Genomic DNA, 19,709 nt, shown 5'->3' with positions numbered 1-19,709 from the left:
TGGAGGGAGGCGTGATTGAAAGCTGTTGTCAATATGAGGGCTCCCTCATGTCATGTGTCGCTGCACTGTGGAGGCTTCCTCTCCTACAAACGCACACTCTGGGACATCTCAATCAATAGTTCTTCCATCTCAGATTCATACTCGCTTCCTGTTTGTAAAGCAGCTGAAGCTCTGAATTGGCCTGTGTACATGTGTGCATGTGGATGAACAGAGTCAACGAAGGACACAGAGCAGCCAGAAAATAGATAACTTTAACAATTTTATTTGTGAAAAACTACAAGCAAAATTCATAAATAGACATTTCTATTTGAAGCAGAGGAAAATGATCAGGTTAGCCTATAAGCGCAAAGTCGTGCACATGCCAGAAACATGTATTATTTTAACATTATAAGCTAGACAAGGAGCCGTGATCTGCTGAAAATGCTGCGTACATTTCCACACCAGGAACATAATGTGACCATTTCACAAGGGGAAACAATGACACATCAGCTATAAGTTAAAAAAGAAAAAAAAAAGAAAAATTAAAACTGGATTAAACAAAGAATGGATTATTGTACTGTCCCTACATTTTTTTTTCCATTTTTTTTTAAAACCGAGCAATAACTTTAAAAGCATTGTACAAGACATTGTTATAGGAAGAAATGAGTTTGTATAATACACTTAATTGGAAATTCACGGTTAAGGTTATACAGTCAGTAAAACAAGCATTCTATATTTGGGTCTCTGACAAACAAAGCTAAAAAATGTAACCATCTTTACACAGTAAATTAAGGTTACTGGTCGCACACAAGAACAGAACTGCTTGCGCGGAAAGGAAACAGGAAACAAAAGACTTCAGCTTCGATGCCATTATTCATAGTGTTTGCTTTTGCACCTTTTTAAAATTCTATTTACAAGCAATAATTCATATACTCAGCAAATGGCCATTTGTCAATAATTTAACAATGAATCCTTTCTGTTGGAGTACTCAGTCAAGTGAACGTGGTTGCAGATAAGGCAGGTGAAAAGATGGCTTTTTAGGCCCATTTCTAATAGATTGCATTACAAAGCAGGGTTTTTATTCTCAGTAAAAATTGGACAGAACATTTCTCCTTTGACCCAGCAGTCTCACTTATTAGTTCTATTCACATTGCTTTTCCTCACTTTGAACACTGATTTCATATTTGTATGCATTAAAGTACATAATTACATATTAACCATAGCTTGAGAGCAGAAAAAAGTTATGAACACATATCTCCTGGACATTGCTTTCGACACACGTGATTATCGTCCCTACATGTGAGCCTGCAGGGCTTCTAGTCAACACAGAGCAAGTCCTGCTCCTCAGATCCTAGTAGGGGTTTCCTGCGACGTGTTAACCTCACCTAACCTGGGGTGAGTTGCTCTGGGAGGCTCAACTGATGAGCTGGGGCCTCTGTTTAGGGCAGCTACATGTACTGTGGTGGTCCCGCAGAATGAAGAGGGGATATACTAAGGCCAAACGTCTTCAACCCAGCAGACCCAGAGCTCCTCTCATCTACCCACACCACACCCAGTCTGCTCCTCATCACCGGCACAATGAGGCAACATCCACCACAGAGTTAGAGCGGGGAGTTTTCTTCCACTCAGCTCACGGTTCTGACAGTTCTCTGCCGCGATTTAGCCGTGCACAGAGACAAGTGGACAATAAGAACACCATTTACATGGATTATATTAGTCTTTATTTAAACTGTTATTCATCTCACACATTAGATAATTGCATTTCAAATTGTTATTCATCTGTCTATGTATCATGTCATTATGAAATTCCTTTGGTCCTTCAATAAATAAAACTAAGATATCATATACACATTTATTCTTTATACAATTTCATACAGTTAAAAGGAAATTATGTTGGTCTAGTATCAGCTAAGGTGAAAGTGAATTAAAACCCTTAAATAAGCCTTGCTGTTCTAAAAATTGAAAGAGCAATTGTGTTCTATTCACTACTGCAATATTTTTTTCGCCTTCAATGACAGGAGTCTTAAATTAATAAAAAATAAAAACAAGTCAATTGAATTGTCATCTCTGTAAATCGTTCATGTCTTTGCACTTGTTTTCTGGGATATCAGGTTGAGAGAATGAAGATTCAAAATTGTCTTCAGGACCACAACAGAAAGAAAAAATGAAATCAATTCACAACAGCTTGACACAACAGGTCTGTTTTTACAGTTCAATATGGTTTTACCAAGTGGAACTGCATGTGACCATCCTTCAGTGAGAAGAAAAAAACAAACAAAAAAAAAACACTCTGGCTCAAGAGATGAGAGGACAGCTCTACCTTCAGCCAGGAAACTCAGTATTTAAGTATGGAATGCAGAAAATATCAACAGCTTTTAGTGTTTTACACAACAGCCTACACTGTACAGTTAAGGACATAAGATACTGTATAAGAGATCTGCTATAGCATACTAAATCATAGACAGTCTAGTTGAAAAAGTCAGGCGTCTGAACTTCAGGTGATCTTCTTCTGATGCACATTGACCTGTACAGAACAAGCAGACGGACCTGACGGAGGTCCAGACAGTGTTCAGAGTGAGACAGTGTTGTTGAGAAAAGTGAATGAGAATTTGATTCATCAGCACTTTGTCACATTGAGTGAATGGGCAATCCCAGATCTGCAAAACCGCTTCACAGTGTATCTAGCACCAGTGTGTGTGTGTGTGTGTGTGTGTGTGTGTGTGTGTGTGTGTGTGTGTGTTATGCGTGTGTCTGTCTGTGACTCGAGTCTTGTCCTATCATTTTCAAATTGTAATAAAAACACTGAAGGAACGATCGATCGGCAGAGCTACACAGCAAAGCTTCAACATAAAAAGGAGAATATCAAAGTATACAGGTGCAACAGGTAATAAATAAGGGTAATAATAGTTTAAAGTTATTAAAATGATGGTGGTTATTGTGCCCAGCGAAGAATTCTTCTTTACAAAAACAAACAAAAAAAAAAAGTCGACTTGGCCTCACATCCACATACAAATATAAAACAATACATACAAGTGTCTGGATGCTACCGCAGGGGGGGTTTGGGATGGGGGCGTTATTCTTTGTAGCCCAGCTCTCCTTGCCTGTGCCACAGGTGTAACCACGAGGGAAGTTCTCCAAGCAGGGCGTTTGTTTCCCCGACAGGTGCACCGCACTGTTCCTCTCAGCCAGCCAGATCCTCTCAGCATCCAGGGGTGGTCATGGAATGGAGGCAGGGCAGCAATGGGAAAGGTGAAATCTCTCCCCCTATGGGATCCATAGTGTCCAGAAACGTGGGGGAAAAGGGGGCGTGGAGCAGGGTGAGGACTGGGGGGGAAGGGGCGGGGCCTCAGAACGACTCGTCGTGCCCCACAGAGAGATCCCCTTTAGGTGTGGAGGCGCGTGACGAGCCCTTGTCCATGCTCTCGGAGCCAGAGCTCTGGTGCTGCTGTTCGGAGCCCGCGCTGGACGTGATGGTGGACGAGGACGTGGAGGAGGAGCGGGTCTTTTCCTTAAAGTCTGTTATAATAACCGTCACGTTCCCTACGGTGATAGCCAACTGCTGGGCGGTGCTCCGGTCAATGTTCTTCAGTTTGGGTCTGAGGGACACAGACAGAGAAAAAAAAACAAGAAAACCTTAATAACCAGAAATACCAACCACAATATGTGTGTCTCAGCAACAACAAGGGGGAGGCTGCCAGCACTGTGGGGGCGGTTACACTAAATTGCTCAATTCATCGGGTGACACATGAACAGTCAGGACAAGTGTATACAGAGTGAGAGTGGGTGTTTAGTGTAAAAGATCATGTGTGAATCATTTGAGGTTTCCCACTGGTCTAGTGCTGCATGAGCTTCTCTAAGGAGAGGAGCTGTGTAGTCGGCGATGTGAAACCATGTGCTCTGCTGCAGACATGCAGAGCAGGAGAGGCTGCTACTCACCTGGAAATGTGAGAGTTCTTGTTGGTCTTGGTTGTTGATTTGCCAGACTGTATGCTGTGTTTGTCACTGGGTGGACTCTGATGGTTATCCGACTTAGGTCTGAAAGAAAACAGATACACAGCAGTGAGGATAATAACCAACACAGGAGACACCCGGAGATACGGGCGAAGCGTCAAAGTTCACACTGACCTGGTCTTTTTGCTGCTGGGCTTCTTCGTGACGGCTGGGCTGATGTCCTTCTCTCTGTCGGGTTTGTCTTTGATTGGTTGTTCCTTGTCGCTCTTGTCCTTCTCGGGGGTGTCTACCTCTGGCCTCACACTCTCTGGACGCTCAACCTCTGGACATCCCTCACCATTGGCACGCTCTCCTTCTCTGTCCGGGCGCTCCTTGTCTGTGCGCTCGCTCCTCTCCCTCCGCTCCTTCTTGGGCGGGGGAGGCATCGGGTACTGCTGAGCCACCTGCTGGGCAACCAGCTGGGAGTTGATCCTGGGTTTCCTGTGGAGGGAATCCAAGGCACAAACAAGGATTAGCCTCATAGTGGAGCTGTGAGCCGACTCTGGCCACGCACCAGCACAGTTACACTATGGCTGACAAAGAGAGGTGAATGAACCTAGAGGCCGACGAGGGAAAAGGGCTGCTGCTCCCTCCTGCCAGGGAGGTAGGTTTACGCAGCCGCTTCCTGGTATAGCAGCTCTGTTTTGAGGGCTAATCTCATTAGCTCACTGCTGTAATAAAATGAATGCACAGGATCACAAGGTGGGACATTTGCAGCACGTCACTTAGGTCTTCTAATCTGATTACTGCAGGGTTGGCCCCATTTGTCACCGACTGAGATTCAGTGAAGCTGCTCCACTCACTCACCAGCTCAGAGCTACTCTGTGCCCTTTTTGACTCAATTTCAAACACATACACACATTAACACAAGCTACTACCTCTTTGAATTTGATCATTCTTATCCATCAAAGACAAATGTCACATGACACTTTTAAAGAATCCCACTGAGGCAGCAGTTCACATAAAACTCTTTCCTAAAACACCATTTCTGTGGTTTATCACTGGCAAACATGTATGCAAAAAGAGTAGCATCTTGCACCATCAGCTGTGCAGATGAACCCAAAGTCTGACTGCCTGAGCTAGCACACACACACACCTGCTGCATAATGGACACCAGCTGGGAGCATCTGGGGTGGAAGCAGAGGACCTCGGGGGAGAGGGAAGGATAACTGCAGCCTTCCAGAGACTCCGACTCAAGCCGAGACAAAACTGTAGCCAGCAACACGGATAATCACAGGCCAGCACTGGGCAAGCATGGTGAGGAGCAAACCACAAGTACACACACACACACACACACACACACACACACACACACACACACACACACACACACACACACACACACACACACACTTGAAAAGCTAAGCGTGCAAACAAACAGCCTGGCATGGCTCGATGGCTGCTCAGGAGGCCTTTCAACAGGAACACAACAAGTTATACTAGCTAGCTGTGTATACTCAACCCTTCCAAACACAAGTCTAGTCTTGGCAGGAAAAGTTTTTTTTTTGTGATATCCCACCAGTGGAAAAGAGGGCGTTTGATCTTGAGGACTGCTTTATGAGACCTGTGGTCAAGTGGGGGGTTTAGAAAGTTGTACAAGCTGTCAGTCAAAGCTACAGGTCAGATAAAGTGTTAACTGCTGCAAAATGAAGCTCTCCCTGTCAAAACAAATGTTTTTGGCTTTGCCACGGGAGAAGGCCGCTGTGAAGAGCCTAAGAGCAAATCCATGTGGCAAAAAGCAAGAAGCTCAGTGGTGTGCCAGACTGATGATGCTGATTTTAGTGGCTTTCAGTGGAGAGCGGTTTTCAGACAGCTGGTCATGTGGTTAGCCTCAGTGTTTTCAGTTTGGCAACATCATATGGTCAGTTCACTTACTCTTGTTTCTGCACCTCCATCCTCTCAGGTCTTTCAGAATTGACACTCCACTCCCTCAGTCCTTGTATCTTTTAGTAGCGTTGCACTTTTAAACACTTATCAGTCTTTCCTATTATGTTTCAGTCCAATTTTTTCTCAACTTTTTTCTCAACTACTTCATCAAACTCATCTACTATCCTCCTGCAGCGGCCCTTCACAGCCTGAGAGAGGCTTTGAGGAGGGGTTGGGGGCATGCAGCCGATCACAAGGCAATCTATCGGGGCATAATAGAGCATCATGTCGTAATGCTTGCACTACAATCCAATCAATACACCAGCTGTGGCGAATGCTGATGAGCCCTTGGATGTTGAACCAGTATCCATTAGCTGCTGTGGCTCTTCAGAGCTTGGGGGTCTTTCTACCTGCTGCCCTTGTGTGAGGCAACCTCCGGGGCATTGAAGAAGGTGAGAATTAAGAGGTTGATTTTGTAGTAAAATTTTCCTCCCATCCTAGCTTCATAATTGCCAACTGCATCCTATCCCATCAAATTGATCCCAATTCCATTTCAATCTGGAGTAATTACTTCCCCTGTTGAGTAGAGCTGCTCCTTACAGTGCTTGGATAAATCTAACTACATTCTGCAATGTTTTGAAATGTCTAAGTGTGATTTCAAAAAGAATTATTTTGACAGATGTTATGGCTGCAAGATTTTAGTATGAATGGTAAATATCTGCATGTCATTTCCCCTAAAAAGAAAAAAAAAAAGATGATGTGATTTTTACTGGGATCTGTACCAAACAAGCAGTGTCCCTTACATCTGGAGAATATGACTTGTAGGCCGAGATATCTCTAGCAACACAATGCTTCATTTATGATGGCATGTCGTGACACATTTTACCTTAATCAAAAAAAAAAATGCAGCTCCTGTGACTTGGATATAGCACTAACAAGTTGTTAGGCCTGGCAGCTGTATTTCTATGCTTTATTCTCAGGCACATAGAGAGGGCCGGTAAAACCTTATGGATTTCCTGACTGATGTGGCGTCCAACTGGGATGTCCTGGTATGACTTTGGTTGTTCTTGTTCTAACTACCTTACCGGGGACGGGGTCACTAGTGAGCTTTCCAACCATTAAGTTTCCAACCGAGCCACCACAAATTCCCTGTTACTTAGGCCCAGCGGGGGGTCAACTTAAACCCAGTGAGCCTAGTGGCTGGATTAATTACTCAGCCCTAATAGGTAATTAATTTGATAGTTTACTGTACTGGACCTGTCACCAGTACTGACACAGGACCAATTTGTCAAAGCAGGCTCATGCTATATATGACTTATTTTCTAAATGTATATTTAGCAATTAACAGGTCATAACCCCCTGCTGAACTAGCTGTGATATCACATGATATTAATATCAATTCCTTCACACTCCTGTACACTTCTGAGCCTCGGTTTTCCCTGTCCTGTCCCTATTCTGATGGCAGCCCAGTACAGTCCATCCCACAGAAATCCAAGACATCTCTGGAGTACCACAGGATTCCTGATCCAGTGTCAACATCTGTTGGAAAATGGTTGTCAACATGCCACTGAGACAGTGTGACAAAGAATTCAAGTGTTGGGTGGGCAGCTTGAGCTCCATGAGAAAACAGAAATGATCAAAGCAACAACAATGACATGCTCGCCCACATTCCCCCATCATGAAATAATATTTGTCTCTCTAACCCGCAGCCACGAGTAAACAGATTTTCAACACAGACGGCATTCAACGAGACCAGAAATCATTTTGTTTGGCAGTGAGAGCTGTTAGCCAAGGAGGTGGTGAATAAGAGATTGACTGATTGACAACATCCACACCTCCTCTGCCTGTTGCGGAGCTGAGGTCCTGTTCAGAGCCGGAGATTTGTGTCAGCAGGAGCAGCAGCAGAAGCAGCCGTGGTAGTTAAGCAGTGATTCAGTGCCAGCTGTAAGTCAGCCATGAGATGCTGCTGGCATGATACAGCCACTGCTCTCTTTGCCCCATTATTTATTTACTGACCAGACATCATGGCTTCGCACGGCACTGCTCTGTGGCTCATTAACATGGCTGGAGAGTCTGCATGACACCGTGTGTTTGTGCCACTTGCATTTCTTCAACAGTGGTGGCTCTTAACAGTTGGAAAAAGTCTCCCTCTGTCCCTCTGCCTCAAAATATATTTCAAATTAAAAAATTAATTACAGATTATATTTAAATAATCAGTCCATGTCGCTGGGCACAGAATGTATTAATAACTACAACATAGCTTTAAAAAAACAGTACCATAAAATTAACATACAATTCTTCTGCAAACATCCAAATTAAACAGCAACAATCTGCTGTATAACAGGTACTGGAAATGATACCAGGAGCAGGACCAAGAGGGAACCCTAGGGTCCAAATGCAGAGACTGCGCCTACCTCCCACTGCTGCCAATATATTCCCAGGGAATTGGTATGAGTGTCAGTGTGTGTGTGTGTGTGTGTGTGTGTGTGTGTGCCTGCCTATGTGTATAAATCCTGCTGTCGAATCACTTCCCACTGTGAGGGCTTACAGCATATTACCTCCCCTGTGCACAACAATAAGTCGTGATTGACAGCTCCTCCTACGCTTGCCCCTAAATTCCACCTTCAAGGGGAGGGAGGAGAAGGGAGACTCCCTCCACGGGATGCCCTGAAATAACTATCATCATGCTTAAAAGCTCCTAATTCAGTCAGACTGACACCCATAGTTATACTGCTCCACTCAGCCTGAACCATCCCAGACACACCTCTGCTCAGCTGGGGCTCTTGCTGGCCAGGAGCAGCTGAACCTGTTCACCAAGAGCAAAGGCTGAAGCTGCTGCTTCCGAGGAAACTCTTTCTACGGAAACCAAAAACAACGAGCCTGTGCACTTCATGGAGAGACAGAGTAATGAAGAGAGTGAGTGAGCGATGGAGAGTGTGATAGAGAGAGAGGTGCAGGAAAGCCCTCATTAACACAGCTCTTTTATTTGAAGTGCTGTGTGGAGGACAAGCAATTATTTTCTGCCAGGCTGAGTGAATGCAGTGGCAAACAGCTGAGTGAAGAGGAGAGGGAGAGTGGGACAGCCAACAGACAACACTCTTCCTCAACCACGGACAGCCCACTGAAGAGCTCAGACTACTCAGCATCACCCACTCTCTCATTCAGCCAGCGTCTACACAGTACGAACGTGGGCTCCTTGTCCTCAGTGACGTAAAAGGTTGTTGAGATACACAAATCCTCTATTCACATACATTCAGCATTGGCCTAGTTTCCCTCCACATAGGACTGAGAGACCACCACAGCCTCGGCCTTGAGCACATATCTCAGATCCAACAAATGCCACAGGGCTTTAGTTTTCACAGGACCTCCCTAAGACGTGCTGGAAACCATGTAACCAATGATCGTCCTCCGTTGTTATACACCTTAATTATTATGCAGAAACATGTGATACGTGCCCATCCCCCAACCAGTATGGGGGTGATGAAGCAGTGCCCAGAGCTGCCTTTCTGTGCTGCTTCCAATTTGTTGACCAGTCAGCAGGCATTTATATATGTATGCTCTATTGTTGTCTTCATTGGACATTATTTCCAGAAAGACTTAAAGGATGCCTGGGAACAGCACTGCATGATAACTGCCAAAATTTTTCCTTTACAGTGCAACAGTGCACAAATTGTTCTCCATGTATCATTTCACGGTAAATTAAATATAAGAGCTACATTTTAATAGCAGCAATTCACGTTTAAGGTTAACTTATTCTTACTGAAACAAAGAGTCAACTGGCAGCTATTTTGATAACTGATCAATCTTTTAAGTCACTGTTTGAACAAAAATACCAAACATATTGCAGGTCTTGCACTCATTTGTCTATTGAGGAACACCTAGCTAACAACTCTCCCTCGTGAAGCTTTTACTGTTCAGTTTTGTTAAAACTGTTTACAGAGGTGTTGATTTAACTAATGATCATTTGGAGGATGTAGTCTGTGGTGCTGTTGAGCTGCATTGTGTTATGTTGACAGGTGCTCCTATTATTTTGTCCAAACCGTTCAGATCACTGAGGGTAAGCTAATCAACAGACACACCTCTTTGTGTAACAGCACCACAAACAGGCAACATGATCACACAGTTGAATCAACTGTGAATCAACAACATCACAGCCTTCATGAAGGAGGATTTATTGCAGGACTGTTGTATCAGACTGCAGTAGTCTTACCAAGGTGTTCTTTATACACCAACAGGTGAGTGTGTGTTCCCTGTTAGGACATTTTTGATCAGTCTGTGCCTGAGGTGACTGAGGTAGTGTTGTCACCGCTAGCCATCCATGGGTAAAGAAATCTGTGTGAGTGGGTGTGTTGGGGAGGTTGAATGAGGATAACACCTGAAGAGAAGCCTGGGGCTATAAGTGCTTCTCAATTCACTTTCACTGCCCACCAGAGGCATTAAGCATTCATCCTTTCATCCGTCCCTTCCGGTGAGGATTTTGAGGGCTTACTGATACTGTCACTTTTCACCCTCTAACCCTTTCACCTTACCCTCCTTGTGGGGGTCTGTGGACCCCCACAATGTTTCCATCAAATTTCTCTGTCTGAATGCACAGCAGGCTCCCAAAAAGCATCTACACGCCACAACTTTTCCTCAAACAGCAAAAGAGCACAACAGTCAGGTGTGGCATTTAGTTCCCTCAGTACTGAGTGGTGCCTAGGGTGTGGAGTTTTAGTATTTATTCGGTTATTGGATTAGTTCTTTTTTTTTTTTACCGATTACTGCCATAACAGATTAGTTTAAAAATGTGCTGACTTCAGATGTTGAACAACGTCCTGCCCACAGCATCATCTGATTGGTTACATGCCACGAGTAAAAGCCTATCAACACTGAAGGCTACTGTGTACACAGACACAAACTGTAGCAGCTGTGTGTCGACGGTAAGGCAGCAGATAATGCCTTTATGCTGAAGTTGAAAAGATACCACAATCATGAACAGGTTCATTTAATTATCCAAGACACACCAACCAAGAGAAAGCAGGAGAGCAGGATTAGCAAGAAAGTTGCTAAAAGGAGAGAGCTCTGAACACTTAAGCACAACTAGTGTAAGTTTAAATGTAATTAGCCACTGTGATGAGGAAAATAGCAACATTAACTGGCTTGAGATAATACCCGTAACAGAAACTCCGACAACTGGAAATGAGACAGTATGCTTACTGCAGCATGTGAATGGCCACTCACTACTGTTACTGAAAAGAAATTTTACTCCAGTAGGAGTAAAGGTATTTGTGTAAAAGTCAAATGTTTCACATTTTTAAAAGGGGGAAAGGGAGAGGTAAACCATGTTCTATGGTGATAACAATGATTTATGATAAAAACTATTAACAAATATCTTTAAGCTACTACTGATATTTCAATGCATATACACTGTTCCCAGGTGAGATCCACACAGAGAGCCAACCAATAACTTCCAGTCAGACTATAAATAATAATAACAAATTAGAAATCCTCCTTCATGAATTTTTTAATGTTCATTTTTTTATTCTTATTCTTGCTGAACTGCATTTTTCAGAGAGAAGTTTCTGTTATATAGCCTATCTTCATTGACATAAATGGCAAAATAATAAACACCTAGACACCATGGCTGACGTCCACAGAATTCTGTGTTGGTATATTAGTTCCAAATACTGGTTTTCGGTCGCCTTGATTGCTAATAATTGATATGGAGAAAACCCTATGGGTTGACCACTGATTGAAGAAAAGAAATTCAGGGAAATGTCTTAAAGATATCACAGCTTTTCTACAACAAACCTCATGCACCACACTTGCTGCAAGGGGTTGTGTTTTTCTGCTTCTAACAAGCAAAAGGAGTCTGGCATCTGACTTTCTTTACATCTGAGTGAGACAGACATGGGCAAGAAGAAAAGGAGGTCTTTGACAGAGGAATTAAAAAAGGAAGGGTCTAAGTTTGTGTCTACTCATGTGTGAAAGACTTCTTTTCCTTTCCATAACTGACCTTTCAGGCTACAAAACACCTGGAATCAGGCAGACTGACAGCGAGTCATTGCAAAGGCACTAAACACATATGAGCTACTTCGATCAGCAGGACAGTGTCACATTGCTCAGCATCACTCATTTGTTTTCCTCCTCTCTCCATTGCCTCTCCATCATTGTCTCTGTCTTCTTCCCTGCTCTCTCTTTTCACTTCCTCCCTGCGCATTACCCCCCCCCTCCCTAAATCCTGCTGGCTTTAAGTAGGTCTCTTCTTCACCTCTCTTTGCCCTCTCTCCTGCTGCTTGCCTCTGGTGTGCGTGAGTTATCTGTCAAGTAGACCTGGTCACCCTGTCTCGCTCCTGCGATTCTTGGCCGTTTGCTTTAGTGTAAACACAGCCTGGTTTGAATTTACTCAAGAAATCATCATCAAGTAACACTGCACTGTCACAGCAGGCACTCATGCTCTACACAAGGAGAACAACATCAAGCAAGCAAACAAAAACAACAAGTGGGGAAACCTGACACCAAGAGGTCAAATCCAAATCCTCTACTGATGATTCCAAAAGTCAACATTCAAATCTACCAAACTGATGTGAATTTTTCTGGACTATGGATTTTCAATACTGCTCAGACTAAACATGGCTAACAAGCTTTGAAACTAGATTAAGGATCTATAAGATTAAACTTTAAATTAATACGAACATCGTCCATTCTGGTTTCTCTCTCGAGCTCATGTGTAGCAAATGACATGTCAAATGGTACTGTTCTTTTCCCATGCATGGATGGTGGTGCTGGTAGAAACAGAAGAGGCCATCCAGTTTCCCCCTCCCTGGGTAATGATGTGCCTCGCTCTGCTGTGCCCCTTGAGACTCTTGGCTGAGTGAGCACATCCCCCTTGCAGTCATCCATACCCCTCCTTCCTTCCAACACGCACACATAAACGTCCAGACGCTACACTCCTCTCTGTGTCTTCACCGCTCCGTTTCTCTCCTTGTCCTCTTTTGCCCTCTTCTTCTTCACACTCCTCAGCTAGCTCTGACTCCACAGTTAACAACTCCCTCGCTCCCATCCTCCTTGTCCTCATATGCTTTTGTCTATAGTTTTCCGAGACACCTCACTCCCTCACTGTCACGCTCGCTTGCTTGCCTCGTCTTTTTCTTGAATGGGAGGAGCCACCATTCCACAGCTCCCTGAACATTTCTCTGTTTTGTCAGATTGCCAAATTGGCTATTGTATTTAATCACTCACACTCTGCCAAATCCCATGAAGTAATTAAGAACTTTTAAATCCGGCAATTAACGTAAAGATTAGGGCTACCCGCTCATGCTTAGGGTTTTAGTGCAGATGCTGATAATGCTGGATAAGCAAAAGCAGCTTCCTCTGAGCGGGGGCTGCTGTGGGGGCACAGGGTGGGCGAGGAAGTGCAGATATAAATTGAGCACCAGCATGTCCCTCTTATGTAATTCCATTATCCTAGACAATTTGCCTTAATGTGACAGTGGGAGAATCCACGGATTATAATGACTCTATTCCATCATTGTAAAAGACAGAAAGGCACACACACCGAGACACACACAAACACACTGCAATCATTTTCCAATAATTGTGCAGCCTCAACAGTCACACACACATACAAAGAAGGAGATTGAGAGAGAGAGCGAGAGAGCGAGAGAGAGAGATGCACTTTTACTTTTTTTGGCCCAACTACTAACCCGCAGCTTTAGGGCTCTGTATCATTTAGATTTTATCCATTCTGTTTATCAATCCAGCTTCTAACATTCATAATCTGTGGATTTATGGGTTTCCCATATGGTCTTACTATAAAGCCACAGACTTAATGCAAAACACATTTACTTAAGCACATTTGCATCTGTAAATATCTACAGAGTCATGGACAAATTACAGTAACTGCCTCTGGTTGACTGGTTTGGTTTTCCACAGTGATCAGAAAGACGCAACATCACACAGGCTACAGGTGACTGGAAAAAACTGACTTTTGTGGCTTTGCTGTGATTTTTCTCTCACAGCACAGCCACCACCTTTTAAGCAACTACAATAAAAGCTGGCTATTATGAGCCTACAGAGGTAGCCTGGTGACACAGACAAAAATCAAAGTAAAAATGCAAGGAAAAGTAGTCATTTGATGGACTTAAATCATCATGACGTCTTTACAGCATATTTCACACTGCCAATCAGCATTTCTTCAACGGGTTAGGTTTGTTTTACTGAGTCAACTGGACTCCACCCAATGAGAACACCTGACAAAAATTTATAGTAGATCTCTATCCAGTTTCTCTTTTAATGTTTCTTGCTACATTCACTAGTGTAGTGTTACATTCTGTTAAATATAACCCTATGACACTGTATCAACAAGTACATAGTTGCTTTGAATTATGTTCAAGTGATCTTTTAATATTTAAGGAAAGAACACTCATTTCACTTTTTAAAGATCATTTTCTATTGGCCTTATGTCTGACACCTATGTGAATAAACCCCTGTATTTCAAGTAAATTGAAGTGTGAAAGACCCATTTGTTCTGTTTTATATAAAGCACACATGGAAGTTAGTTGAAAATGGTTGACAACAGAGCAGCAGTGCACAGATAACAGCACAGCAGTCAAAGACTGAGGTACCTCAAGACTTCCTGTGATCCCAACCATCAATCAACTTTAGAGGCTCCTAATGGTTTCTCCCTGGGCCCCCGAGGCTGCCAGAGGTGCATACCAAACACCACCACAAAGCAAACTGATGTACAGCAACACGGTGTCACGTTCACACAGCGATCAGGTTCAGATGCCAGAAACATTTAAATATGATAGCATGCACCACACAGGGAATGCTAATGCAAGCCCTCCTCCAATTACCAAAGAAGCGGGGACTGAATGGAGCTTGGGCTACTTGGACTTGTAGATTAGCAGCGAGGTCAGGTGCAAAAAGCAGAGTGCTTTCTTGTTTAAGAGTCAGTGTGGCAGAGGCTAGATTTAGCCTACTTGGGTATCATGTTACATCACTGAGCTGGACTGGGTCAACAGGTTCATTAGGCTGCGCTCAGATGGGGAGAAGGGGGCCTCTCCTCGCATGCTGATGCCACAGCTCTCGTTAAGACACATTCTTGCCTCCATTAGCACAAATCAGAGCGGCATGACCCACAGTTGCCTAGCTTACCTACCGCTGGCAGGGGACAAAGTGTGATTCAAGTCTTGCTGAGTGCAAGTCACTATCTGTCAATCACCGTGGATCATGTTAATTGTGTATTCTCCATCAACACCTGTGGAAACAGCTGGCGTCTCAATGACCCAGTGCAGACTGTGAGAGATGAATGTATCAAGCTTCAGGAGATGGAAATATTCCTCTCATCTAAGATTTCATTTAGATCAGGGATGACTCAAAGTGAAGCTAGAAATTATATCACATCACTAGCATCTGCTGACTGCAACCTGTACCAAGAGCATTTCCAGAATACATTTGAGGTGTGATTAACTGTGCCTACAACTTAATCTGCATTCATTCTCTCCTTACTACAGTCAGCTGCAGCCAGTACTGGGTGACCTTTGTCCCAGGACACAGTAAAAAAAACAAAAACAAAAAAAAAAAACAGATACATTTGGCGACTGTGGGAGGGGTGTGTGAAAAGAGCTAGCTTCCACACATTTACACCATGCAAGACAAGCAATTTCAAACATGTCTTAAATACAATCACGTCTGTGACTTAACAAAATCAATACCTAACCTGATCTATCCTGTAGAAAACACAATCCTGACTTCAGCATAAGAGAAAACAAGTGTTTAGACTCTAACCAGCTGTGGGGAACTCTAATTAGTGAACACACATGTCCTCATGCATAAAAGCACATTCAAAGTGAAGTCTCAGATAAAAGCAGCAAGACAAACATCCACACATAGCCTCAAGTATGAATCATTTAGCTAAGAGCATGTTGCTTTGTCCCATGCTTTGCGGGAACACATCACACAGTGAGGAAAAGACAGCTAATTAGTACTCATTAGAATAAGAGGCAGCCCCACAACTATACAATTGCATTAATCAAAGGTTAACTATTCAGATCAAACAGCAATGTGCGACAAACACTCCAGTGATGTCATGTGCTCCCATTTACCAAATACAGGCAACTGGGCTGTTGCCAAATAACAGTGGCAGGATGGCTACGACATACTTGTCTCCGCTTCCTGCTTTCACGCCGCGTGCTCAGCCTGCATCATCAGCTGTGGTCTTAAGCTACAAGCTGCTGGGAAAAGCTCATAGGGGGAGGGGAGCTCGACAATTAAGATTAAACCCAATCTTTAGGATTCTCAGTAAACCGGCGTCAAACGTGTTCTCCCCGTTTGTGGTGCGCCAGGGGTGTCAGTCAAGCCACTCATTGTAAAACCACAGCTGGAAAGGTTAGAGTGCAGGGGACTTGTCAACAAACCCACAAATGACTCATCTATCTCTCCACCTCATCATGCAACTGATGACATGAGCAAACAAACTCACAGTGCGGCACACGCAACTTATCATCAAAAACATTCCCCAAAACAGAAGGAGGCGTCAGTATACACAAAAGCGAAAGGGAATCCTGTCATGATATTCATGTTGCACAATGATTTCATCTCAGTTTCCCATAAGACGCTGCCCTCAGCTGACATCACGACATTTATTCTGAGTTGAGCTGAGGGGAAATGTTGGGGACATACAAGCCTGTTACTATAAATGCTGATATGATTAATCTGAGGATCAAACAAGAGCGAATTCACTTGTAAACAGCTTTGAGAACAAAGCAAGTTTGTGGCAGATTGAGTTTTAAAAAATGATTAATCACAGCCAAATGTTGCGGATTGACATAAAAAAAACAAACTGGATTTTTGGAACATTTTTGGAAACTGGTGAACCTCCTCTAAACACTGTGTCACACCAGGCTGGGCATGAAATGACTTCAACTACATGGTACAAAGGGGGAAAAAAACGTACAAAGAAATATCAAAGACACATATCTGGAGTTGGTGTTGTCGAATCCTCCTTACCACCACTTTTCTTAACCTAGGAAACACAACCATGCTCTTACTGTACATCAGCGTCATGCACAATCAGTCTTACTCGTCAGAGCAGTAAAACAACCTCCGCAATCCTACAGGTAGGTGAAATGTGCATGCACGTATTCACCTTGTTTGACTCCATGAATAAGCAGCCCTTTCGCTGCTGCTCCTCTGATGCACCGTAGCTGTACAGCCATCATGAAGTATGGTCCCTCTTCCCCCCCCCCCCCCCCCCTCTGGCTAGTGAAGCAGCCAGCCTACCTAGACCAATGCATAAAAGCAATGCAATGGTAGTCGCATAAGATGAGAAACTACGGATAATCCAGACAACGGCTGAAGATGTTTGCAAGACTGTCCATCAACAAGTCCCCATTCGCTCACAGACAAATAGGCTGTCGATCAAAGTTGTCATTCCCATAAACTGCGATGCAATGCTGCTGCAGCCAGCCAAGCTGGGGAAAGACGAGACGCTCAGACGAGAGGGAGAGGGAGAGAGAGAGGGAGGGAGGGAGCGCAACGTTACCTTGTGGATGTGCCCTTCCTCACATCGCAGATGCTGCATTTGAAAGCCTCGGCGGTGTTCCTGAAGGTGCAGACACTACAGTCCCAGTAGCCGTCGTCAGCGGTCTGTTTGGCTTGTCTTTTTGGCCTTACAAATGAGACAAACGTTAAGGTCAAGTTAGTTTAAGAAATACCACTAACATATTTCATGAATTAACAAGAGGGGAGATTGTGACAAACGTAACCTGTTGTGTAATAAAGCTACTTAACACCGCACAGAGCATGGTGGTGTTGTCACTAATATTGGGTTCGAGTCCCGGCAAGTAGAGCTCCTTGGGTAATAAAACCCCTCAGCGGCGAAGCGGACGACTATCCACACCGTCCGATTGTATCGCCAGCTAGGCTAGCAGGCAGGCAAGCATTGCTAAAATTTTCGGCATCGAAGCTTAGCATGCCGGCTCACGAAACCAATATCAAACAATGTCAATTTCGACATTGACCCTCCAAAAGGCTTCGTCGAGACGGAAGAGCGTTTCAGGGAATGCCAGGCGTATCCTCTGAAAAATTTCCCTTTGTCTGTTAAGTGACTGGGTTGTAGGGAGCGAGAAGCCGCCATAGTGACTGCACTATTCTAGCTAGCTGTGGCACACCAACTGAAAAAGGGAGAAACGATCTCTGTGGGAGAGAAACGCGTCCGAAGATCGAGCCCAAAACGCACAAAACAAGCGTAAATCGACAGCGGGTGGTCGCATTACCTGGTAGGGCTCTTCTTGTCGCCCATGGTGAAGAGTAGTCCTCGGAAATAAGAAGAAAAAAGGGCCTCCTTTAATTGTCAGTGAGTGTAGTAGGATCCAGATAGAGCCGCTGCTGAAGCTGTTGGCAGACAGGCTCCACTCAGCGCTGGCTCCAGGCACAGCGACTGACTGCACTACACCATGTGACGGCCGCCGAGCCAATCAGAGGGCGGGTCGGTTTAAAAGTCTGGATTGATATTTACTGACTATTTTAATAACGACTAGAGATTTTTGATAGACCTCACCTCACCTCTACCAACTCACAGACATTAAGTCAATAAGGTGGCAACTGAAGTTATTCATAGCAAACATGTATAGAAAGCTCTTTAGACAGGTGGAGTTCTGTTTCCAAAAATTTATTCTTTCTCATTCTGGTCTATGGAGTCTATGGAAAAAACACAGGGACAGTTTTCCAGCTCATTTGTGGCTATAAATAATAACATATTTTTAAATGATGGTGTTGCAGAGATATGATGATGGAACAACTGCTCATGACTACAAAAGCCAGGAGTTACATTTGTGCACCATCATCTCAGGATGCATCACACTTTACTTGTTGAAACTCTTGCAGCATGCAGTGGATGAAAGAGAGGGACTCTCTATAGTGAATGTTTCACACTCACTGTAGTGTGGGAGGATGCCATTATTCCTGGAGGAAACCCTGTGAACATGCAATCTCCACATAAAACACCCAGGCTGTGATTTAAATGTCTAATACTTTTATTGTGAAGGAGTGTCATTTAGAGAATGCCTCCTGCACCTTAACTCCATAAAATAAAGGTTTTCATGTACAGTATGTGCACAGACAGTTTTTAATGTGTCTTGTATAAAGCTGAAAGTAATTTTCTTGCATAGAGGATTAGGCTTATCTACACAGATTATCAGTTGTCTTTCAGCAACATTACCCATTAAAACACAAGCAGTTTTTCTTGAGGGTTCTCAGGAACATCGGGTTGAATGTGGAAGATACAGCCTTGATGGACACATTGTCCTGCTCTGTTTACTGAAATAAACATGTCCACAGTGGCCTGATTGATTCAAGAATCTAATAAGACAAACACAGAAAAACTTTCATTCACCCGACATTTGCAAGAGAAACTTTTAATCGCCCCTTTATCCTCCTGGTTCTGGCGGCTGTGTCATGGAATGTGTTGGAGCAAAAAGTGCACCTCTTGTGCGCCTCCACTCTGCCCAGGACAAGGCTCTCTGTGGGGGAGACCAAGCGTGAATCATGTAGGCTCATTAGCTGCTCTCCACGGCTCCAGGTCCTATTGTGAATCCCTCGCTTTTCTGTTCAGAGTGAATATCCGTGCCTCCACATAAGTCTGCCCTCCGCCCAGTGATTACCTCTGCTTAGCTCATAGCATGCTGCTCTAATTGAGCTTCATCACGGTGGCCTACTGATAACTACAATTCAGTCAAAACAACATTAAGCCCTGCCTCGCTGGTTCTGTAATGAGTTCTTGGGAAAGCTGCGCTCTTTTGTTTTAACTTGCAAGTTATAGTGTGTAGTTCATTTATATTCATAGGTAGGTTGACTCCTTGCTGCTACATATGTTTGTTTTTTTTAAAAGA

General features: G+C 43.8%; 1 protein-coding gene across 1 annotated transcript; it reads right to left on the bottom strand.

Annotated features, from left to right (window-relative positions):
* Nucleotides 1-246: 246 nt before the first annotated feature.
* On the bottom strand, nucleotides 247-18,253 carry rybpb (RING1 and YY1 binding protein b). Its single transcript, XM_071494256.1, has 5 exons — nucleotides 18,096-18,253; nucleotides 17,363-17,488; nucleotides 4,105-4,410; nucleotides 3,916-4,014; nucleotides 247-3,575 (listed from the first exon to the last, which is right to left on the bottom strand). Exons 1-5 carry the CDS (start codon nucleotides 18,119-18,121, stop codon nucleotides 3,326-3,328), a joined length of 807 nt encoding a protein of 268 aa, XP_071350357.1. The 5' UTR covers nucleotides 18,122-18,253; the 3' UTR covers nucleotides 247-3,325.
* Nucleotides 18,254-19,709: the final 1,456 nt, after the last annotated feature.

This window comes from Trachinotus anak, unplaced genomic scaffold (assembly GCF_046630095.1).
Source record: "Trachinotus anak isolate AG129_WGS33_773 ecotype Australia unplaced genomic scaffold, CSIRO_AGI_Tana_v1 ptg000013l, whole genome shotgun sequence".
Taxonomy (NCBI): Eukaryota; Metazoa; Chordata; class Actinopteri; order Carangiformes; family Carangidae; genus Trachinotus; species Trachinotus anak.
This window is presented reverse-complemented; position numbering and strand designations above follow the sequence as displayed.

What these genes read in the sequence shown, in the direction of transcription:
- rybpb (XM_071494256.1), bottom strand. Translation starts at nt 18,121, where the DNA reads ATGGGCGACAAGAAGAGCCCTACCAG. An exon ending in GACAAGAAGAGCCCTACCAG is followed by an intron (nt 17,489 to 18,095) that starts GTAATGCGACCA and finishes CTCATTTGTAAG; the next exon opens with GCCAAAAAGACAAGCCAAAC. An exon ending in AAGAACTCTCACATTTCCAG is followed by an intron (nt 3,576 to 3,915) that starts GTGAGTAGCAGC and finishes TGTGTCCCTCAG; the next exon opens with ACCCAAACTGAAGAACATTG.